At 65.0% G+C, this 22,592-nt stretch overlaps 2 protein-coding genes across 7 annotated transcripts in view; one reads left to right on the plus strand and one right to left on the minus strand.

Moving 5' to 3' along the window:
- Window positions 1-11,672, plus strand: MYBBP1A (MYB binding protein 1a). Its single transcript, XM_077893170.1, has 26 exons — window positions 1-239; window positions 434-529; window positions 1,149-1,232; window positions 1,317-1,391; window positions 1,491-1,598; window positions 2,424-2,599; window positions 2,689-2,856; window positions 2,979-3,096; window positions 4,182-4,477; window positions 4,683-4,793; window positions 5,144-5,269; window positions 5,391-5,558; window positions 5,647-5,752; window positions 6,697-6,793; window positions 6,896-7,047; window positions 7,314-7,394; window positions 7,468-7,617; window positions 7,691-7,867; window positions 7,951-8,108; window positions 8,751-8,988; window positions 9,098-9,223; window positions 9,308-9,376; window positions 9,656-9,769; window positions 9,945-10,046; window positions 10,501-10,625; window positions 10,794-11,672. Exons 1-26 carry the CDS (start codon window positions 33-35, stop codon window positions 11,350-11,352), a joined length of 3,987 nt encoding a protein of 1,328 aa, XP_077749296.1. The 5' UTR covers window positions 1-32; the 3' UTR covers window positions 11,353-11,672.
- The window catches only part of SPNS2 (SPNS lysolipid transporter 2, sphingosine-1-phosphate), a 26,035-nt gene continuing 14,979 nt past the window's right edge, over window positions 11,537-22,592 (minus strand). Inside the window, exons 1-11 of one of the 6 annotated variants that reach the window (XM_077893176.1) lie at window positions 20,372-20,396; window positions 19,713-19,849; window positions 17,276-17,427; window positions 17,067-17,133; window positions 15,815-15,957; window positions 15,551-15,703; window positions 15,277-15,466; window positions 14,912-14,977; window positions 13,666-13,764; window positions 13,055-13,215; window positions 11,537-12,690 (exon numbers count right to left, since the gene is read on the minus strand). In XM_077893176.1, coding sequence (XP_077749302.1) covers window positions 12,303-12,690; window positions 13,055-13,215; window positions 13,666-13,764; window positions 14,912-14,977; window positions 15,277-15,466; window positions 15,551-15,703; window positions 15,815-15,957; window positions 17,067-17,133; window positions 17,276-17,427; window positions 19,713-19,832 — 1,539 coding nt within the window. In that variant the 5' untranslated portion in view covers window positions 19,833-19,849; window positions 20,372-20,396 and the 3' untranslated portion in view covers window positions 11,537-12,302. Of the gene's footprint in view, window positions 12,691-13,054; window positions 13,216-13,434; window positions 13,599-13,665; window positions 13,765-14,911; window positions 14,978-15,276; window positions 15,467-15,550; window positions 15,704-15,814; window positions 15,958-17,066; window positions 17,134-17,275; window positions 17,428-19,712; window positions 19,850-19,984; window positions 20,143-20,371; window positions 20,397-22,592 lie in introns of those variants that run through there. The other 5 variants (XM_077893175.1, XM_077893173.1, XR_013376683.1 and 2 more) reach the window with 5 other exon arrangements.

Consider the following 22,592-nt stretch of genomic DNA (forward strand, 5'->3'; position numbering starts at 1 on the left):
GAGGCCGCGGCCGGGCCCACGTGGTCGGGAGCATGGCGGAGACGGAGAGCCGCGCGGCCGCGGAGCCTGGGAGCCCCGGGGGGGCGGCCGACAGCGGCGCCCGGCCCGCCGATCGTGAGGGCCTGCTGAAGCAGAGCCGCGAGTTCTTGGACTTCTTCTGGGACATCGCGAAGCCGGAGCAGGAGACGCGGCTGGCGGCCACGGAGAACCTGCTGGAGTATCTGCGCGCGAGGCCACAGGTGCGGCGGCGGCGGAGGAGGGCGGGGGGTGCACGGGGGGGGCCCGGGGCCGCGGAGGAGGGCGGGGGGTGCACAGGGCGGGGGGGGCCCGGGGCCGCGGAGGAGGGCCGGGGGGGGGGTCCCGGGGCGGCGGCGGGGGGCCCCGGGCCAGCGCGGCACGACCGTTCTGACCGCTGCACGCGCTTGCTGGGCAGGGGTCCGAGATGAAGTACGCCCTGAAGCGCCTCGTCACCGGGCTCGGGGCCGGCCGGGAGACTGCCCGGCCCTGCTACAGTGTGGCCCTGGCACAGGTGAGGAGGCGGCTCCTGGAAGGGGGCCCAGCGGTGCGGGTCGGAGCAGTGGGGACAAGGGAGAAGCTGGGAGGGTGCTCGTCTCAGCAGCATGCGGAGCCGGTGGTCCCGGGGGTTGGCGGCATCCGAGCCGAAGCTGGCGTCCCCGCAGGCCTGCCGCCCACAGAGAAGCGCAGGCGGGTGGAGGGGAGGGCGAGCTGGTTTCCTGCTTGGGCCCAGGGGTTGGCTGGTCTCAGAGGTGCATTTAGGGGGTATTGTGAGCTCCAGGGTGGGTTGCTTTGTATTTTCAGGGATCAGGGCTTTTTCTCTTCTAGTGGTAATTCTGCTGGGTATAGGCCACCCCTGAGGCACAAGGGCATGTGGGAGGCCATTTCAGACCCAGTCCCTCAGGAACCCCCTGTGGGCAGCTCAGAGCAGGCGGTGGAGGTAGAGTGGGTGGGCATGAGTCAGGGAGGCTAGATTGGGCTGAGCAGCAGCGTTGCACACCAGCACTGCTCGGGCAAGGGCAGTTTCAAGGGGCACCAGGGCCTCTGGGTACTAGTTGGAGGGAGACGTGGGAGGAGGCTGGACCTCCGCCCTGAGCCCCTCTTGCCCTCCTGCTCCCCCCTCAACCCCGTAGCTGTTACAGTCTTTTGAAGACATCCCCTTGTGCAGCGTCTTGCAGCAGATCCAGGAGAAGCATGACCTGCAGAAAGCGAAGAAGGTGAGAGAGCTAGTGGCTTTAGATCGGCAGCCCCAGATGGGGTTACTCAGACCCTTTTTATCTCAGCCTGAAATTTTTCTTTAGGCCATGATGAGACCTGCTCTTTTTGCAAACCTGTTTGGGGTGCTCGCCCTCTTTCAATCAGGCAGGCTAGTGAAGGTAAGCGCTTTGGGGGTAAGGGTACGTGGAGGGGCTTGGGAGTGCTGGGGGTCCGTGGCATGCTCTGCTTATATGCCCTCTCCCCACTGTGGGCACCAGGACTCAGAGGCCCTGATGAAGGCGGTAAAGCTGCTGCAGATCCTCGCCCAGCACCACAACCACTTGCAGGAACAGCCTCAGAAGGCCCTGGTGGACATACTGTCTGAGGTATGGGCTTAACAGCCACAGGACCTCTGGCATCGCTCCCGATGTGGAAACACTGAAGAGAGCAGAGGAAGACATGTTCTAGGGAGAGCTATGTCATAGATAGGTGTTTAGTCTAACGTACTTGGAGCAGTATTTCAACACAAAGTGTAAAAACGTGCAGAGTGTCTTTATGTTCTTTTCACATCAGGTTTCTAGAGTCTGTTGTGTGTTTTGTACCTAATGGCGCATTTCCAGTCAGGTTAGCACGTTCCAAGAGCTCAGTGTTTGCCACAATGGACAATATAGTCCTAGAATAGCACCTAATATGTGGCAAATACATTAAATGTGTTGTTTTGGATGGAGAGGAACCCCCCAGGACTCCTCGCCCTGCTTGGGAAATGGAGGTGTGCTCGTATCTAGAACCCTTTGCTCTTGAGGAAGAGGCAAGGACTGGCATAGCCCTGGCCCCAGAGCTAGAAGGACCTGAATCCAAGTCCTAGCTCTCCATTTACCTCCTGTAAGAAATGAGCCACTCCTGAAAAAAAAAAAAAAAAAAAAAACGAGAGGAATAATTTTAAAAGTAGCTAGTTAGCACCAGCAGGTAGTTACTAGAATCCTGGGACTGGGGGGTGGGGGAGGTTGAGCTTTTCAGCCGGTACCATGTAACGATCCTGATGCCTGCCAGGGTGGATTGTGGCTATCCCACCCCAGACTGGCACTGTCGGGACCTCATGGGACCCTAGGCAGATGGAACAGCCCGTGGGGCTTACATGGCAGGAGAGGTGACACAGGGTGCTGGGGGAGCTGCTGCCACCACCCCCACTCCAACTTGTGTCCCCACCCCAGGTCCCGGAAGCCGTGTTGCAGGAGATCCTGCCAAAAGTCCTCAAGGCGGACTTAAATTCGGTGCTGGGCTCCCCTGAGCACCTGGAGCTCTTCCTCTTGGCCCAGCAGAAGGTGCCTGAGAAGCTGAAGGAGCTGATAGGACCCGTCAACCTGTTCTCAGATGAGAACATCCCCAGGTGTGAGGGATGTGGGAGGATGGGCTCCCCCAGGGACCCTGTTGTCTGGTTGGCCGGTGCCCCCTGAGTTCCCTCCATCCCTTCCGCAGACTGGTGAACGTCCTGAAGACGGCAGCTGCCTCTGTGAAGAAGGAACGCAAGCTGCCCACTGTGGCCCTGGACCTGCTCCGCCTGGCGCTTCAGGAGGGCAGGTTCCCATGGTTCTGGAAGGAAGTTGTGGAGCAGGGGCTGCTGAAGAAGCAGTTCTGGCCAGCCAGGTACGTGTGGCGCTTGTCCTCTGCACACCTCCTTTCCTGTTCGGTGGTGGGGTGGGCTCGGGGCCCCAGACACCACTTGATGTGGCCCAGGCTCTGACCAGGCTCTGCTGCACACCCCTCAGCTACCTATGTTTCCGCCTGCTGGGCACCGCCCTGCCCCTGCTGTCCAAGGAGCAGCTGCCGCTGGTGATGCAGGGAGACCTGATCCGGCATTTTGGGGAGCACATGGTCACTGCTAAGGTGGGTATCCCCCCTCCCCCAGCAGCCCAGCACTGCCAGGAGGGGCAGGCCACCCCTTGGGTCAGCTTCTCGAGAACGTTGCTCTTTGCTGCAGCATCCTGGTCTTCCTACCTCGGTGGTCTTGCTGGGGAACTGGGTGTCCCTTCCACCTGGTGGTGGTTTGGCCAGGTCAGTCCTTCTGGTCTCAGGCCCCTCAGCTGAGGCACGTGTGGCCAGCGGCCCACCCAGACCTCCCCCGTCCCCAGCTGGTGTCAATGGGGAGAGTCATCTTGGTCCCTGACATACTGAGCACTGTGCATGGCCCCATGCTACACTGCGCACTGGATGGGGGGGATCAGGTGCTGGTTAGGAGTTCAGAGTAGAGAGCCAGGCTGACTCCCCCGGCCTGGGCCTGCCGCCTCTGTTGCGACCGGTGTCTTCCTTAGGTGCTGTGAATGTGATAGGGTTAGAGCCCCTAGAGCGCTCATGGCTTCCCCGGTGCCCAGGAAGTACTCCTGGGGGGCTGTCCTCACCTCCCATCCCTACAGTGGGTTTCTGTTCTGTGCGGAGTGGGGCAGGGAGGCCAGATCGGCGGCTCCATGTCCCAGAGGCACCACCTGGAACTCCATGACCCTGAAAAGTTAGTGGCCAGCTTTTTCTGTGCCACGCTTTCTTTATCTGTGAGATGCCACGAGGGGCCCAGTGTGAAGGGTTGTCATGAACGTGAAACCCGCCACCACCCAAAGCCTCGTGGCTGTGGTGCCCCCGTGGGCATTGCTGGGTGCTGAGCCCCATAGCACTATAGCCAGGTGCTTGAGATGTGGGGTTTGAACCTGGTCAGAGTATAGAATAGCCCGTCTGCACCCTGCTCCGCTGCTCCTCCGTCCTGGGCCTAGAAAGCAGCCTGTCAGGTACAGCAGGTGGGAGTGGGCGGAGGGCCACCTGGGGCAGGAGCAGGTGGATGGCGTCAGGGCCACAGCGTGGCTCAGCCTGGCTGCATACAGGGCTTGGGCTTCCCAGGCCTCAGTCTCATCTGTTGGGGAGAGGCTGGCGGGGCCGTGGGCCTCCTGGCTGGTGACCCCAATGTTGGGCCTGACTCCTCGCAGCTCCCAAACCAGTTCAAGTTTGCTCCGGAAATGAATGAGTACTTGAGTGCCTTCCTGGAAAGCTGCCGGGATGACCCCGAGCGGCAGCTGGCTGTGGTGGTGGCCTTCACGTGCGTCACCAACCAGGGCCTCCCTGTCCTGCCTACGTTCTGGAGGGTCGTGCGATCCCTGAGTGCCCCTGCTCTCAAGGGCTACGTGGCCTGGCTGCGGGACATGTTTCTCCGGCCTGACCTGGACTCCCTGGTGGACTTCAGCACCAGCGGCCAGAAGAAAGCTCAGGATGCCTCACTGCACGTGTGAGTGGCCAAGTGGAGCCAGGAGAGCTCAGCCCTCCTTCCCGCGGGGCCTGGGCAGGGCAAGGGAAGGGCAGGGGAGCCCCTGAACTCAGGGTCTGGGTTTCCTCATGTGTTCCTGTGCTGTGGTTGGAGGAGCTAGTGTCTGTCTCCAGGGTGGGGGGCAGAGAACCTGAGTGGCTCCCGTAACCTGGCTCCCACCCACCAGGCCTGAGCGTGCTGTGCTGCGGCTGCGGAAGTGGGTCATCCTTCGCCTGGTCAGCATGGTGGACGCTTTGCATGCAGAGAAGGAGGAGGATGTGATTGAGGAGGTGGCCAGGTAGGGCAGGCTCTGCCCCCCGCACCCCACGGGGGACAAGAATGGGCCTTTTGTCTGGTCCTAGACCTGGTGTGGTCTCCCTGGAGCCTGAAGCCTGGGGGCTGGGTCACCACTGGAGGGCCACTCGTACCCCTTGCAGGGGCCCCCAACACTGGCCTCCTGTCTCAGGGGGTCTCCTGCAGCCCTCACCATGGTCCCAGAAGAAGGCAGCCCTTGTGTGCAGAGCCTGTTTGTGCAGGCTGGAGATGAGACTTGGGAAACGTTCCTTGTGCTGCCACTGGCCCTGGGCGCTGGGTGGTACCCTCCTGGGAGGGGGCTGCGGCCATCCCTGGCTCTCCCACCCTCTCCAGGTTTTGTTTCTTCCACTCGTTCTTCGAAACAAAGAAGCCTACATCCCAGATTCCAGAGACCGAACAGCGGTTCTCCTTCCCTCTGGAGAGCCGGACCCGGGAGGTGGTCAGCAGTGCCTTCTTCAGGTGGGCTGCGGGCAGGCTGGGTGGGGGGCTTCTTGGCTTGGAGAGCACAGAGGCCTAGTGAGCTCCAGCAGGTCAGGGTGTGGGCGGCCCGGTCTGTGACCCCAGCCCCATCCTTGCCCAGCCTGCTGCAGACCCTCAGCACGCAGTTCAGGCAGGCACCAGAACCCACCCAGGACCGGCCACCCTGGACCCACCGCTTGGTACAATTCGCGGACTCGCTATTGAACCGCAGCCGCAATGTGACTCCCCTGACACCCTTCAGCTCACAGCAGCGCCAGGCTTGGGACCGGTAAGGGGCTGTGGTTGCCTTTGGGGAGGTGGGACACCTGAGGTCCAGTGGGGGATGGTGGCCTGAGAGCATGCCCATGTCACCCCAGGATGCTGCAGACGCTGAAGGAGCTGAACGCCTGCCCCCCAGAGGCCAAGGCCAAGGCCAGTGCTTTCCAGCACCTGCTCTTCCTGGTGGGCGTCTACTTGTTCAAGGTACGGTGGTGAGTGGGGTAGAGGCTGTGCAAGTCGTGTGGCCAGTTTCTGAGGCCAGTCGGCCCTGGTCGAATTGCAGCCCAGGGAAGAGTTGCTGCATCCACTTCCCGGCCCCCTCGGATGCTGAGCTTCCTACGCGGCGTGTCTCACCCCCATGATTTTGTGGCAGGTGCTTGCTCCCATCGGCCTGGGGGCGGGGATGCAGAACTCCAGGCAGAGTAACCACACAGTCGCTGCCTGGGATTCACGCTGGGGTCAGACTCCCTGCCCCACAAAGGCCCCCAGACTTGCCTTCCTAAGCGGAGGTGGCGGGTGTGCAGGAGAAAGTATGGCCTATGGGGAGGGGCCTGCTGTGGGCAGTCGTGGCACATGGGGTGCTTTCAGGGCACTTCTGTCTGCTGTCAGCCGAGGAGTGAGGGCCTGACATCCTGTCCTGGAACCTCACCCACCAGAAGCCAAGTGGCAGGTTGGGGTGAGCGGGTGTGCCTGGGGCTCTACGCCCCAAGGTCATGTCCTGTGTGCTGGTGCCAGCCTGTCCCATGGCAGCATCTCCAGATGTCTTCCCCCACTGGGCTCCTCTGCAGTGCCAGAGGCCACGCAGGCGATGCAGGCGCCCCAGTCCCCGGTGGAGGCTGTGGTCTGGGCTCACCCCAGCAAGGTGGCGCAAAACTGGATTTGAGTTCGTTCAAAGTAATGAGTGCTGGGGGTCCAAGCCCCTGACCCAGCTGGCCTTGTCGCCCCCAGGTGGTGGTGGGGACGTTGGGCTCCAGGCCCTGTGGCCCCATGTGGTACAAAAGCCGCGGCCCCCGGGGTCCTCTGCCCTGGGTGTGAGGGACCTGGGCCTTGTGCCTCCCCGCCACTGCGCCCGCCTTACTGGCCCCTCCCCTGGCTCAGCAAGGCTGGGGGTGGGGCCGGCCTCTGACCTGGTCCTCACCCTCCCATAGTCCCCTGTGGAGAGCTGCGATCTTCTGGGTGACATCCAGACCTGCATCAAGAAAAGCCTAGGGGAGAAGACGCGCCGGACTCGCTCCAAGGCTGCCAGTGGGTCACAGCCCTGGGGTGGGGACAGGGCACATCCTGGGCCCCTGTGGACGTGGAATGGGGTGGTGGGGACCTGCCCAGGCTCAGCTGTCCCACCTGCAGACCCCCAGGAGCCGCCGTGGGTGGAGGTGCTGGTGGAGATCCTGCTGGCCCTCCTGGCCCAGCCCAGCCACCTGATGCGCCAGGTGGCCCGGACCGTGTTCAGCCACATCTGCTCACACCTGACGCCACGTGCTCTGCAGCTGATCTTGGATGTGAGTGGGGAGATGGGGCCTGGATGGGACTCTCCCAGCCCTGTGGCTGCCTCCTCACCGTGACCCGCAGAGCGGGTAGGGGCCTAAACCCAGACCACTTCTGTGCAGGTGGTCCCCCGGGGGCCACAGGGGTCTCAGTGTGGCCTCCTCTCCCAGGCTCTGTTTCCTCCTTGAGAGGAGCCTTTTGGCCCAGACTGGACAGGGCCCGGTCAGGGGAGGGGGAAGAGTCTGCGCTACAGACACGTTGGCCATTGGGGAACCTGCAGGTGCTGAACCCTGAGCAGAGCCCAGAGGAGGACAGCGTGGTGGTCACGGACGATTCTGAGAAGCAGCTGGAGAGCGAGGGGGTACGTGTTGGGCACAGTGGGGCAGGCGGATGTGTGGTGGGCGACAGGCGGTGCAATACAGTGGCTCCTGCAGGACAAGAGCTCGGAGAGTGAGGACGACAAACACTCAGCCAGCGAGGAGGACAGCGATGAGGAAGACAGTGATGAGGAGGACCGGGACGGGGATGTGGACCAGGGCTTCCGGGAGCAGCTCATGGCAGTGCTACAGGCGGGGAAGGCCCTGGTGAGCCACGGGCTGGGGTGGGAGGGCCTGCGTCCACACCAGCAGCCAGCCGCTCAGCGGGCCTCTTCCTCAGGGCACAGTGGACGGTGAGGATGACGATGACGACGAGCTGGGGGATGAGGCCATGATGGCCCTGGACCAGAGCCTTGCCAGCCTCTTCGCCGAGCAGAAGCTGCGCATCCAGGCCCGGAGGGATGAGAAGAACAAGCTGCGGAAGGAGAAGGTGCTCCGGCGAGACTTCCAGATCCGGGTGAGCCAGAGAGCTGCCAGCACCACCGTGTCCCACCTCCCATGCACACCCCACACCTGCTGACCTGCCTATGCTGGCCACAGGCTTTGGACCTGATCGAGGTGCTGGTGACCAAGCAGCCCGAGAACCCACTGGTCCTGGAGCTGCTGGAGCCCCTGCTGGACATCATCCGGCGTAGCATGCGCAGCAGCAGCTCCAAGCAGGAGCAGGACCTCTTGCACAAGACCGCCCGCATCTTCACGTGAGTGCGGCCTGCGACCCGGGCCCCTGGGCTCCCCACGATCTGGCGGGTGTGCCTCTTGCACTTGGCCCAGGCTCCTTGCCAGCCCCCCTCCTGTGGTTCTGGGATGGGGACGGAGAGGGTCACCTGAGCCAGTGATGAGGTACCTGGGAGAGCCATCATGCTCCTCAGGCCCTGGGGGGGCACAGGTGGGGCAGAGGGTTGTGTCTCAGTGGGGACGGGCCAGACGCAGAGGTGTCAGCAGGAGCTCTGGTGGGGGGTGGGCAGCAGGAAAGAGGACACAGGTGGGGAGGGCACACTTGCTTTCTCCAGTGCTGACGCGGCCCAGGGACGGGAGATGCCAGTGTAGGTTACAGGCGAGAGTAGAGTCGGTCACCACACCCCCCACCTGTGTCCTGTCCAACATCTGTCAGGGTTGAGTTTGCTCTGTGACCGAGCACATGCCCTGAGCATGCAGACTGGCCTCAGGGCCCGGAGCCCGCTGTTCCACAGGAGACCGGTGCACCCAGGACACGTGGACCACACTTCCCCAGGGAGGGGATTCTGCTCTGGGTCACCCTCATCTGGCCTGTAGGCTGGCTTTGTGCAGTGGGGAGGGTGACGCAGGGGAGTGTGACCAGCTGTCCCCTGATGGCCCCATAGACACCACCTGTGCCGCTCCCGGCACTACTGCCACGATGTGGGCCGCTGCGTGGGGCCTCTGTACGCCCAGGTGGAGCGGCTGGTGGAGCAGGCTGGCCGCCAGGCCGATACTACCATTTCTCTCTACTACTTCAATGCGGCCCTCTACCTGCTGCGCGTCCTCAAGGGTAATGCCACCGACCCCGCCTGCAAGACCCAGAAAAAGGAGAAAGCCGGCCCCAAGCCCAGGGCCCCGGAGGTGAGCAGCCCTACCCATGCCTGGGGGCGAGTGGCGGCCCAGGAGAGAGCCCCCCCACCCCACAGGGCCCCCCGCCCCGGCCTCACGCGAGCGCTCTCCTGTGGCCCAGCCTACTGGCGGCTTGGATCTAAGCCTTGTGACCCCAGTCTACTCGTCTGCACTGACTTCTTTCCTGACCAAGCGCAACAGTCCGCTCACAATCCCCATGTTTCTCAGCCTCTTCTCTCGGCACCCGGTGAGTGGGGGTCCGCCCACCCCCGTGGCCCCCATGCCCCTGCCTGGCCCAGGTCCCCACTCACTGCCACGCCATCCCTCCCAGGTGCTCTGTAAGAGCCTGCTCCCTGTCGTGATCCAGCATGTGAGCGGCCCGGCGCGACCCCGCCACCAGGTAGGGATGTCCCTGATCCCGGCCGGGCGTCTGTGCCCTGGCGAGGGCAGAGCCATCCCTGCCCCTCAGACCTGCTGTCCCCAGGCCAGGGTGGGGGCCTTGGGGGCTGGTGAGGCTGGAGGGCGGTGGCACTGAGCAGATGGCAGGGCTGGGCGCTGACACAGCTACACCTGCCCGAGGAGACTGGTGCACCCAGAGCTGCAGCTCCCGGGGCCCATGGGCTTGTCTATGGCTCTGTGAGCTTTGGGGCCATGCACTGAGGGCCCCTCCCTCCCCCAGGCCCAAGCCTGCGTGCTGCTCCAGAAGGCCTTGCCTACACGGGAGCTGCGGCTGTGCTTTGAGGACCCCGAGTGGGAGCAGCTTGTTGGCCAGATCTTGGCCAAGGTCACAGAGGTGAGGGCTGTGGGGTCCCTGCCCGCGTTTCCCACCCACAGTGGGTCTCTGGGACAGACCCTGCTCCTTGGCTAGGATTGGGCTGACACCCCTCCCCCCAGACGTGCCTCTCTCAGGGCTCCATGGGGTAGTGGGCAGCCCTGCAGAGCGACTCAGTCAGGTGTCTCCTCCCCAGAACCTGCGGACGCTGGGCGAGGCGCAGGCCAAATCGGAGCAGCAGAAGGAGCTGTCCTCCCTGGGGCTGCTCAACACCCTGTTCAGGACAGTCCATCAGGAGGTGGGTCCCCGGTGACCACCCTCCATGGGAGGATGGGGAGGTCCTGGCCACGGGTTTCCAGGGGCGAGGGGGTGGAGTTGGGCAATGCCTGGGCATTCTCGGGGAGGACTGGTCAGAGCCCCTGTGCAGGGTGCCACAGGGAGGAGATGCCTGGTCCAGGGCCGCATGGAGCAGCCCTCAAGTTTTGGGAGGGAGCCAGGGAGTGGGGGGGGGGGGCGGTCTTGGAATTAACACCTCCCATGTGCACAGAGAGAACTTTGAGCAGGGAGAGGCCTGAGTGGGGAGCAAGAAGGGATTGGGGGCTCTTCCCTCCAGCGTGAGGGGGACGGGATGCTCAGGCAGGAGGGGCAGCCAGGGGTGCACGAGGGGCAGGGGTGGCAGGATGGGGACCCAGAGCCAGGCAGAGGCCCTGCCTCCCATTAGGGCTTCAGCCACAGCGTCCTCTGTCCCGCAGAAGCTGACCGTGGACCTGACCGCTGTGCTGGCCGTACTGCAGGGCAGGCAGCTGGGGGAGCACTCGGCGGGCTCCAGCCGCCTCCACGATCTCTATTGGCAGGCCATGAAGGCGCTTGGCGTGCAGTGCGTCCTGGGGGCTGGGGGGGATGCTGGGGGGGACCCTCAGGACAGGGGAGACCATGGGGGCACCGGGGAGACCCTTGGGGGGGGCTGTGGACAGCCTGGTCCCATGGGAGCAGAGGGGTGGCCTGTCCTCACTGGATGCCTCCTTACCCATGGGCTTTTCTCCAGGCGCCCCAAATCGGGGAAGAAGGATGCCAAGGAAGCCCCCAGTGCTGCGGAGACCCCTGTCAGCACCAAGAGGAAGAAGAAGGGGTTTTTGCCAGAGACCAAGAAGCGCAAGAAGCGTAAGTCAGAGGGTGCAGTGCCAGAGGAGGATGCCAAGCCCGCAGCCTCCGCCGGAGACCAGCCCCCTAGCACAGGCAAGAAGAGGAGACACAAGAGGAAGGCCCGGGCGCCAGCCCAGGCCCCGGAGAATGGGACGCCTGCCCCCAAGGGGCCAGCCCCAGACCCCAGCACCACAAGCCCTGGCACCCCTGCCAAGACCCCGAAGCCACAGAAGAAAAAGCGGAAGCTGTCCCAGGTGAATGGAGCCACCCCTGTGTCCCCTGTGCCATCATCGGGCAAAAAGCCTCAGAAGGATGTGCCTGAGAAGGGGGTGTCTGGCAAGTCGCCGCAATCTGCCCTGCCACGGAAGAAGGCCAGGCTGTCTCTGGCCAGCAGGAGCCCCAGCCTCCTCCAGGGCACGGCCAAGAGAAAGAAGGCTCTCAGGAAGGCCAGGAAGCCCTGAACCTAGGTGGCCCCTGGCCCAGAGACCCCCGTGTGCAGCACGCATCCTCCACAGGCCCCCTGCAGGGTAGCAGCGCCCAGCCCTGGAGCGAGTGCACCCGCTATCCACTTGCCCCCAGGACTCCAGGAAGGGGCAAGGGCCCATGTCCCCCACCCCTGGGCTGCTCTGTCCCGGGAGGCAGCGCTCCGCGATTTAAGTAGGTTTATTCCTTCGTTTACAAGAGGAATATATTTGGCTTCTCTCTTAAGATTCTGAGATTCACAATCAGCAGCTCTAAAAAATAAAGGAGCAGTTTGGCTTCCGGAAGGAAGAGGAGACAACACCTGGACCTGGTTCTTGTACAACAAGAATACATTGCTGGGGCCCCAGTGGAGGCCGGGTTGGGGTCCCCCTTGCAGGCGCCCCAGAGCTCAGAGAGGAGCGAATGTCCCGCCAGCGTGCACACAGAAGCCGCGCCAGCCACTAACCGCGGGGAGTGTCTGGTCTGCCCTGGACTCCTGCCGGCCACCTCGATTTCAGCCGGTGGGGGGAGGGGGCGCAGGGCACTGAGGGGTGGGGGAGTGCATGGGAGCACCACAGCCATGTGGAGCATAGCCTTGACCTCGGGTTCCACCCCTGGCCGTTGGCAGGACAGGAAGCTTCGTGGGGTGGCTGCTTCCTCTGGTCGTGAGGATGCTGGATGCGGCTGCCCTGTGGCTTCTGGGAATAGTCACCTGGGCCCTGCCATGGTTAGGGCCCCACAGGGGGCGGCGGGGGGTGCCACCAGGGCCTTCACCCCTGGTGATGTCAGCTCCCCCACAGGCGGAGAGCCAGTCCAGGCAGCGGCCTAGTATCCGCGGGGACAAGTGTCCTGAGGGAAGTGGTGCACAACCCGGTAGGGCTGAGTCTACCCCAGGGTCAGAGGCCAGGACCTGAGGCCCAGACCCCTCCAGTCCAGGAGCTGCAGGTCTTCAGAGCTGCCATGTGGGAAAGTCCAGCTGTCCGGCCCCACAGCCTGGGGAGGCTGGAGGCTTGCCCAGGGCCCCATCACGTGGCGACAGGCTGGGCATGCCCCACACACCCACTGGGGGCTGCTTTCGCCATAGGTGCCATGCACCCTGCAGTCTGGCCCCAGGGCTGGGCATCTGTCTGACTGCGTGGCTCCCCCACACACAGCCTTCCACGCCGGGTGAGGCCACAACCTGGTGCAGCCACGGCCACTGCCCAGGCCCAGACCAGAGAGGGTGGGTGCCTGGCCTCGGGTCGCACAAGTGGCTTTGAGACTGCCCCGCAGGGCTGGGATGCCGTGAGATGCCTCCCGAGTAGGACAGTGAGGGTTCCTCGCCGGCCCATAGGCACCTAGAGAGAGGGGCCAAGTCATTGGGGGGAGGGGGGAGGCAGTCCCACTCCCGCTGACTCCCCTTCCTCCTGCTGTTAGCAGAACTGGGCCTTTCTCTGTGCCCTGGGGGTGTTGGCCCTGGGGTGGTGACCTTGGGTCCTGCACTGCTGGGAAGTGCAGCCCCTGGAGGCCAGGCCCAGGGGAAAGTGCATGGCCTGCAGGGGGGTTCCTGCCCATCCAGCCATTCTGAGGCAGAGGGATCCTGCCAAGCCTGGGGCTGATGGGAGCTGCCTAGGCAAGGAGGTGCCTCGGAGAGGCTGCTCCCACTTCCAGAAGGTTTCCCAGGACCCCTTCCCTCCCGTGGCTGGGCCTGCCTGCACTCACGGCCTCAGACTTTGATGGAGGCGGGCGGCATCACCAGCTGGTTCACCCTGGGGGAGAGACGGGCGGGGGTCAAGGTGGCGGATCAGCGGCGGCCGGGCCCGGGCACTGATCTGGCGCATCGCATCTCGGGTGCCGGCTGGCCGGACGTGCCGGGCAGGGACCTCGTCAGCCCCAGGGGAAGGTGGGAGAGCCCAGGGGTGGGAGAGGAGAGACAGGAGCGGAGAGCAGACGAGAAGAGTCAGAGCCCCGGAGGCTGGGCGGCCCGCGAGGCCCCGCCCAGCATCACCCCCCACCACCCCCACCAGCAGCTGATGGCACGGCCCCGCCCCCCCAGCTGATGGCTGGCCCCCGGCTCCCGCAGGCCGTGCCCGCCCACTCACTGCTGCTCGGCCTTGGCGCGGTCGCCCAGGAAGAAGAGGGCCGTGGCCAGGAAGAACATGCCGCCCAGGACCACCACGAAGGGGCAGAGCATGAGGGCGTAGCCCAGGCTCAGGAACTCCCAGAGTGGGGAGTCCTTGGTGCTCTGGCGGATCAGGTCCGAGATCTGCGAGGGCGGGGCCGCGTCAGGGGGCGCCTCCCGCAGCCTCCCCACCTGGCTCGCCCGTACTCACAAAGCCGATGAGGTAGGGGCTCCCCGCGTCCCCCAGCAGGTGAGAGGTGAAGCTCTGCAGGGCGACGGCCGTGGCCCTTCGCGTGGGGATGACCACGTACTGTGTGCAAGAGGCAGGAGGTCAGAGGGCACAGGGCACAGCCCCAGCCTCGCCCTGGGGTCAGCTCGCCCCTGCAGCCCCTGTACCCGGACTCCCCGGCGTCGGGGTGGGGTGTGGGGTGGGGACCCCATCTGCGGTCTTGGGAACCCGAGGCCCTGCACACAGGTAACACATGGCGGCGGCGCTGGCACTGGGACCCCCGACCCGAGGATCACGCTGGTTCCCCTCTGCGAGAGCCCTGGGAGGCAAAGGCTGGCCTGCAGGGGACAGCCTCCCTCCCTCCCCACCGGCCAGGAGCGCCCCGAGGGCCCCGTGGGCCCCCCACCCCCACCCCACAGGGCTGGGGGCAGGGTGGCACGATCTGCCAGGATTGTGTGCTCCTGTTTCCAGCCATGGTCACATGGCTGTGATACTTCCTAAAATGGGACACGATTTCCCTGAGACCAGCAGCTGGGGTTGCCCCTAGGGGTGGGCAGGGACCCACACGACCTCACTGTGTCCTTCCCTCTGCCGAGGGCTGTGCAGCCCCTTCTTCCTGCCACGGGCCTCCCTCCTCACCTACACACCTCCTCCATGTGCAGGAAGCTCAGGTGGGGCAGGCGGGACTCCTGGAGAAGGAGCCCCCGCAAGGCCCCAACTCCAGGCCCACTCTGACCTTGGCGTGTCCCAAGCCCAAGTGACAAGTCCACCCGGGGGCGCCCACACTCCCCACCCCTCCTGCCCCAACGGGGAGGGTCCCCAAGCCCTCCCCCCGCACACTGCTGGCTGCCAGTCATCAGGATCATGACCCCCCCCATCCTTCCATGACTAAGATGGCTCTTTGTCCCAGGCTGGCCCCACCACGGGCTCACAGGCAGGTGCACCCAGCCCAGCAAGCTCGGGGGAGGAGCTGACAGGCGGCAACCCCCACCACCACCCCCGCCCCCAAGGCCAGCCTGGCACCACCAGCCTCCCAGCCAAGCTGAGCCTACAGACATCCCACTCCTACCCCACACTATGCCCAGGCCTCTTGGCTGCAGGCCCCGCAACCTGGTCTCCCGTAGCCTGGTCCCCCGCAGCCTGATGCCCCGCAGCCTGGTCCCACACAGCCTGGTCCCACACGACCTGTGAGACCTGGTTGAGTACACGGGGACCCTGGCTTCCTCACCATGAGGATGTCTGCCGTGATGGCCCAATTAGAAAACAGCAGCGTCTCCCCAACAAAGATGCAGATCTGCCCAGGAGAGAGTGGAGCATCCAGTCAGGGACCTCACGAGGCTGCCGACAGGGAGCCCCTCACCTGCCACCACCTCCCGGAGCCTGCACTCCTGCCACGCAGGTGCAAAGGGATTGCAGACAGACAGGCGGATGGAGGAGCCTGGACAGAGCAAGGGTGGGCAGGGGAGGGCCTCCCCATGGGATGTCAGACTGTACTTCCTAGGTCAGAGGCCAACCCCCCGCCACGGGTGCGCCCTCCCTGCTCACAGGTGCACCCTCCCCCCTCACAGGCACATCCCCCACCCCCGCACTCACGTAGGCGCCCACGATGCTACTCTTGGCAGCCACGAAAATGAGGCAGATGAAGATGGCAGAGCCCAGCATGCCCACGGCGCACACCAGCGGGTCAGCCCGCTGAGTCCGCAGGCGGCACCAGCGCGTGGCTCCTGCCCCCGTGACCACGCCCAGGAAGCCAGTAAAGCAGGTGATGGCTCCGAAGATGAGGCTGTGTGGGGACGGGGCGCTGGCATGGGTGGGGGCTGGGCTCCCGCAGACGCCCCTCGCCGCCCCCGCCCTTGCCGGGCCCCACCTGTCCCTGGCCCCGCACGGCGGGCTGCTGCAGGTCTCCGCCGACTTCTGCACGACCTGCGCGCGGTGCAGGTACAGGGGGATCCACATGCCCAGAGCCCCTGTGGCGAAGGACACGGCCGACGTGGCCAAGGAGGAGAAGACGTAGCTGCGGCTGGGGAGACGCGGGGGCAGGGACGCTGAGCCGGGGACCACCCGCAGGAGCCCCCACCCCGCCCCAGGCTCAGGGTCCCCAGCCCCCCAGGCCTTTCCTAGTAACACTCACTTGCGGATCAGGGCCTTCATGTCACGGAGCCACGAGGTGCGCACCTTCAGCTGCCCCCCCAGCTGGTCTGCAGGGCCCCTCCTCGTGGCTGGGACCAGGATGAGGATGAGCGTTCCTGTGATCATGCCCACGATGGGGGACACCTGGGGGCAGGGGTGCAGCTGGGAGCCCAGGGCCCACGGCTCCATCTCACCATGGGGCCCTGGGAGCTCCCCACCAACTATCGGGGGCAGGGGGTGCAGGGGGGAGCAGGGGCAGGATGGAAGGGGTGGACGAAGTCTGAGGAAGGGTCAGAATGCTTGGTGAATTAACGATGGAAAATCAGAAAAATGGATGATGGATGGAGAGAGAGAAAGACAAGCAAAGGGATAGACTCCGGGGGCATGATGAGAACAGGGAGCCAGAGACCAGCCCTGCCCACCCGCACCCGTGGGGGTGTGATGGTGGGGGCTAGGGGCTAGACCTACGGGTCTGGGGTGGCCTGGGGGCCTAGGAGAAGGGCTAGGGGGGCCTGGGGGGCTGAGGGAGAGGCTGGGGGCTCTGGGAGGGCCCAGAGTGCTGGGGGGTTTGGGGGGGTCCTGAGTCCTGGGGGGGTCTGGTGGCCTAGGGGAAGGGCTGGGGGGCTCTGGGAGGGCCTGAGTGCTAGGGGAGGGCCTGGGTCCTGGGGGACTGGGGTTAGGCCCTGGGGGGGCTGAGGGAGGCCCCAGGGGCCTGGCAGACACGAAGCTCCCACTGGTGATGGGGGTGGGGTTGTCGCTAGGGAAGGGCCCAGGCGCTTTTCCCCGTGTGCAGCCCAAAGCCAGGAACAGAACCTCCTGACACCCCCCCCACCCCGCCGCAGAGCAGGGAGGTCGGTCCCCACCCCCGCGAGCCCATGGAGGGAGTTCCTCTCCACACCCCCCATCAAGAAATTCCACGGAGGCTGCTTCCTTCCTGCTTTTGAGGAAAAAACACTTTGTCTTCAGCTTCCGCTCGTCCGCGAGACTGGGGATCTCTGCTTCCTCTGATTGCGGCATCCTGGGGCCTCGGCAGACCGGCCTGACCCCCCACCCCAGGACAGGAAGGGGCCCCAGACCCCGGGACCCCCGCACACGGGCCGGAGCAGATGCAGGGCCTCCTGACACGTGGGAGGGTGTCCCCCAATTGATGGCCGCTGGACACCTGGGCCCCCCCGACGCCCCTGGGACACACGTGGGGGTCCGGCCCCCGAGGTGGATGGCCTGGGGCTCAGGGCGGGCTGGGGGGTCCTTACCCGCAGGGCCCAGTGCCAATCTCCGGCTGCCTGCTTGACGCTGGAGCCTGTGATGTAGCCCAGGCCGCTGCAGAGGACACGGGTTCAGGCACGGGTGACGGAGCTCTTGGGGGGGGCCCACCATGGCTCCAAGGCCAGCCACCGCATGCTCGAGCGCCAACCTCAGGTGAGGTGGGGGGGATGTCTGCAGGGACCTCACCCGACCTCACCTGCCCAGCGGGATGGCAAAGTAAAACACGGAAAGCATGAGCGTGCGCGTGTTCTTGGTGAAGAGGTCGCCGATGATGGTGGGCGCGATGGTGGAGTAGCTGGCCTCGCCGATGCCCACCAGCCCCCGCGACAGCACCAGCAGCCAGAAGTGCTGTGGGAGGGTGGAGCTCGTGGGCCTCGCTCTGGCCCCCGCGGGCCAGGGGTGGCGGTGGCCCTGGCTGGACCTCCCGACCCCGCAGTGTGTCCAAGGGGAAGCCCCCCGCCCTGGGCTCGGCGCCCCCGCCCCACCACGTCAAGCGGCCGAGGCCGGCTGAGTGGGAAGGGCGGGCCGTGCCAGCTGCAGGGTCGACCCCTGCTGCCTGAGGCCTGAGAACCCAGCCTGGTCATCTTTCCCGGCCCCACCCTGACCACCCATCCGGCCAATGTCGCCCACACGTGGCCCTCCCCCGGGTCTCTGTCTGCCCATCTCCGGCCTGGCCGCCCCCCACCCGCCCCAGACCTGCCCTCCATCCCCTCTCTGGGGTCCGCTGCCCACACCCGGCCTTTGCCTGCTTGGCTGTTGGGCTGTCCGTGTGTCTTGATTCCCGTTGGCTGTCTGCGGATCGTGGGTACCCGTCCTCCCGACACCCGCGACCAGCGCCGTGGGTCCCCTTCCTGCCCCGCCCCCCCCCCCCCCCCCCCCCACTGTGCAGGGAGCTCAGACATGGTTCTTTGTGTGGCTTTAATCCCATGCTGCCCCGCCGGGTGAACTTCCCTGGCAGCCCCGGGTCACCGCCCTGCCCAGGACAGCCCGCTGCTCCCCACAACAAAGGCGCTGTTCCCTCACACGCAGCCCGCTCCGCTCCAGGGCGCGCAGTCCTCTGTCCCTGTCCGGGCCGCCTCCCCAAACCCGCTGCGCCAGGCGTTCTCCTCCTGCACACACACACACACACACACACACACACACGGACGCTGTGCACACTTTCCAAACACAGACATGCAGGGCACCCATCGGCGCCCCCTCGCTCCCAGCCTCGGTCACGGTCTGGGGCCCAGTGGGCCAGTCCGTGCACACATCCTTCACGCTCTCAGGGCCCCATCCCGCGGCGCCCACACCCCGTCTGACCAGGGTGTCCCGGCCCCCCATTAGGTCATCATGTGTGCCGCCCCATGTGCCTGGGCCACCGTGTGTCTGTTGGGGTCGCGGGGGTACCCGTGGGGTCCTGCAGCACCCACCCAACAGACGCAGACCCATGATGCTGGGCACCTGCAGTCTGAGGCGCAGCCCAGTGGGATTTGAGCAGGGATCTCACTGCCGCCACCGCCACATGTGGCATCTCCCAAGGATGGCGGGACCAGCGCTGAGTCCTCCCAGAGGGTCTGCACCTGCTGCCTGGGCTCTGCACTGATCTACTGTGTCCGCATGTCTAGACGTCACTTTGTCCCCGGCTCTCCCTGTCTGGAGCCCTTGGGCAGCCAGGCTGCTCTCCCGTCTGTGTCTGTGTCCCCTGGAATCGCCTCTGCCCAGGAGCAAGACCCACTCTCCACAGCATTCGAGGCTTTCCATCACCTGCTGGCCTTCCCGGCTCAAATGCCACCTCCTCCCAGAAGCCTTCCCTGACCCCACAGATTTCAGGACCCTACTGTGTGTTCAGTGAGGACCCATGGCTCGGTGCCCCTCCCAGAGGCTGGGAGCATTCAGGGCTCCCATCCCTTCTTCCCGCACCCAGCTTGGGTGCCGCCGAGGACAGGGCAGCATCTCCTCCTCCCTCTGTGTCCGGGCACAGCAGCCACCACCTGCCTGTGCTTCCTCTGCTTGAATGCTGCTACGGACGAGGAACTCACTACCCCCCAGAGCAACATCTCTCCCTTGTGGACAAAAGAATGGAAATCGTGATGTGTGGGACACCACCTGGCCCTGGCAGCTCGGCCATCTGTCACCACAAAGCTCCTGGCTGACCAGGGTTCCAGACGTCCTATAGACGGAGAAACAGAGGCCCTGGGATCCTGAGGCTGAACAGACCACAGAGTTGGGACCTTCAGGGTCAGACCATGGCGGCCGAGTGATAAACGCCTTCCTTACACCAAGGCCTCGGGCACTGGCCAGACCCTCAGAGGGTTGCTAGATGAGGAGGAGACTGTGGGCGGCACAGAGAGGGGCAGTGACACCCCCACCCCCAACAAGGGCCGCACAGCACGGTGACGCAGAGCTGGGACCAGCACTCGCCAGCCAGCTCCTGATGGGACGGGGTCTCTCAGATGCAGCTTGGCCGGTGGGGGGCCCTCCCGTTCACAGGGCCAGGACCCCACACCCCACTGCCCTGGGCAGACACCATCTGGGGCTCGAGTGAACAGGCCCAGAACCCCAGTCTGCAGGACAACTGGTCAACGGGGGCGGCCAGCCCAGCAGGGACAGGGCCAGACACTGTGGCGGGGGTGCAGGGGCACAGGCCTCACCTGCTGGGGGATGAAGGAGCTGGAGAAGGTGACAGCCGACCAGAAGAAGATGCCGCAGCTGAGGATCACCTTCCTGTTGAAGCGGTCACCCAGGTAGCCAAAGATGGGGGCAGCCACCATAAAGCTGCAGATGAACACTGTGCAGGAGAGGAAAGCGTGACAGGGGGCAGGTATCCGTGGGCACCAGGGGCCCCACCGTCCAGCCTGAGGCCTGGGGACGCCAATATCCAGCCCCAGGAGCCCCCCGCCCCGCAGCAGTCAGGAGACGAGACCTGCTCCCTCAGGTCCCACAGGAAGCCGAAGTCTGTGGGCGGTGACCCTGTCTGATTCCAAGCGTGAGTCCCCTGCCACCTCATCCACCTGGGGAAGGGGCTTCAGAGAGGGAAAGCGGCCTCCCCAGGGACACAGAGCAAATCAGGGCCCCTCTGGCCTGGAGCCCCTGTCCCCCCATCCCCCCCATCCTCCCATCCTCCCCGACACCGGCAGACACGGTCTTTGTCCACTCATCCATCTGCACCACAAAACAGAAACCCCTGCCCTCCTGGGAAGGACAACCGCGATAAAGTGGAGGCCGTAGTACGTCAGACAGTGAGGAGCACTGAGGAGGGTAACGGAGTGGAAACAGGAGACAAGAAATATGTGTCTGACGCAAAGCAGACCTGAGGATTCCAGGTACAAGGGTCAGAAAGGGTGACGTTTCAGCAGAGACCTGGAGGAGATGAGGAGACAAATCGCGCAAATGTTGTGGCAAGAACGGCAAGTGCCAAGGCCCTGGGGCAGGAGTACGGTCTACATATTTGAAAACCAGCAAAGAGGCCAGAGTGGCTGGTGAGGAAGGACAGAGGGGGACGGGACGGAGGGGGGCAGGTTGGATAGGCAGCACCTCACAGCACGCCGTGGTGGCTGTGGGTCCCATGGCTGGGAAGGAAAACGGTGGGACGCTGGGCAGGGCCCTGGCACGACCTGGTTTCCTTCTAGAACAAGAGCATCAGCGCCATGGGAGATCACTGCCAGTGGTGAGTGGGGCCCTGGGGGTCAGGGGGCAGGCAGCTCCCTGCCCTTCCCCCATCCCCCGTAAGGCCACCGCACAGCTGATGGGCAGATGGCCCAGGTGGCCAGGGGTTCGGGTGGTGACCTCAGGGCTCCATCAGACAGAGTACAGACCCAGTGCATAGGGTGCGGGGAGAGGGGGCAGGGGGCAGGGCAGGGGGGATGGGGAGGAAGAGGGGCAGGGCGGAGGGAGGGAGGGAGGGGCAAGAGGGTGGGAAGGAGAGACAGCAGGGTGTGGGTGTGTGCTGTCAGGGGGCACCGGGGCAGAGCTGGCATGACCCTGCACAGGGCCCTCCCACCCACCGGCCAACCTCAGCCTCCCTGCCTGGAGCCGGGTCACGGGCCAGGTCCTGCGGACGCAGGTGTGCACCATGCAGGGGTGAGGTGGGGATGCACGCACATGGCCCACCCGGGCGGTGGTGCAAGGTGTGTACCAAGATGCCGACGACGACGTGACATGGTCCTCACCTTGAGGCTCGCGCGACCTTCCTGGATGCCGCTCAGTGGCTGCGTGTGTGATGTAAGCACAGAAGTAGCGCAAGGAGGGGGTGCCCGGCGGACGGTGACAACTGACCCGCGCCCAGGTCAAGCCTGCGGATCCCACAGACGGCACTTCCAGCTGGGCCACCGCCCAGCCCCCCCAGCACCCCCTCCCCCACCCAGATTGGAGCGGATGTGGCCTCCACAGGGCTCACGGTGTGAGTGAGGAGAAAGCTGTGTTCCCTCCGTGCCTGTGCCTGCAGGCCACCCTGGGGGAAGGAGGCAGAGAGGCTTCCTGGAGGCGGTGATGTCAGCACCGGCGTTGAAGGGTGTGTAGGAGTTTACCGGGATGATGCTACTTAAACCCGGGACTGTGAATCACATCTACACAGGCAAGGGGGCCCCCGATGTTTAGGGAGGCACAGTGCTTATGGTCACCAAGGACACTAACCGTCAGGTCCCAGCACACACCCTGGATGTAAGTGCGAGTCACCTCCCTGCTGTGCACTACCCTCTTCCTCCCACAGAGAAACACAGAGGCCACAAGGACAGAGGTCACATGACTGCGAGGGGCAGGGGCTGGCCAGGCCAGCTTACACCCCAATCTAACCTGGGGTCCTAGCACTCGATCCCCCTACAGACTGCAGGGCGGGGACAGGGGTGCCCGGCTGATGGGACCACTCAGGGCACGCTGGGGACAGCAGGGAGGTGGGCCGGGACTGTGGATGGGACAGCATGTCCACGCTCCCCCCCAGGATGGGCCAAGGGGACAGCTGGCTCTACCCAGCGTAGGCCACTCTGGGGTGTCCCCAGCACCGCTCGCTGCAGAGGCACCTGGATGGCAAGTAGGGGTGCAGGTGCAGCCTGTCCCCACCGCCCACCTGAGCATCCAGCGACCTCACCCACAGAGAGCTGGGCACCACAGAGAGTGGTGGAAATCTCCCCACGGCCCTCCTGACCCGGACACCTGGGGCCTTCCCCCTGGGGGACAGGGTGTCCAGAGCCTGGACAGACAGCAATCGGTCCATCTTCACAGCCCCGCCCCCCCCCCCCCCCCCCCCCCCCCCCGCTCATGGTGGACGGCAGAGGGAGAACCCGCCCGGGCCCTGGGGAGGCACAGCCTGACACGAACGCTGTCCCTGGTGGGGATGCACCCCATAGCTGGCCAGCAGGCCACGGTGCTGGGAAGGAAGAGGCCAGGCTGCAGGCTTCCTCGACCTCGGGATGAGCGGCCTTCCCAGCCACTCCCGCACGAGGACATCCCGTGGTCCTGGAGCATAGGGAAGCCCTTGTTAGGGCATGTGGCTGAGCCCACAGGACAAGGACAATGGGTGGGGTGGGCAGGGGGAT

This window comes from Canis aureus, chromosome 3 (assembly GCF_053574225.1).
Source record: "Canis aureus isolate CA01 chromosome 3, VMU_Caureus_v.1.0, whole genome shotgun sequence".
Taxonomy (NCBI): domain Eukaryota; kingdom Metazoa; phylum Chordata; class Mammalia; order Carnivora; family Canidae; genus Canis; species Canis aureus.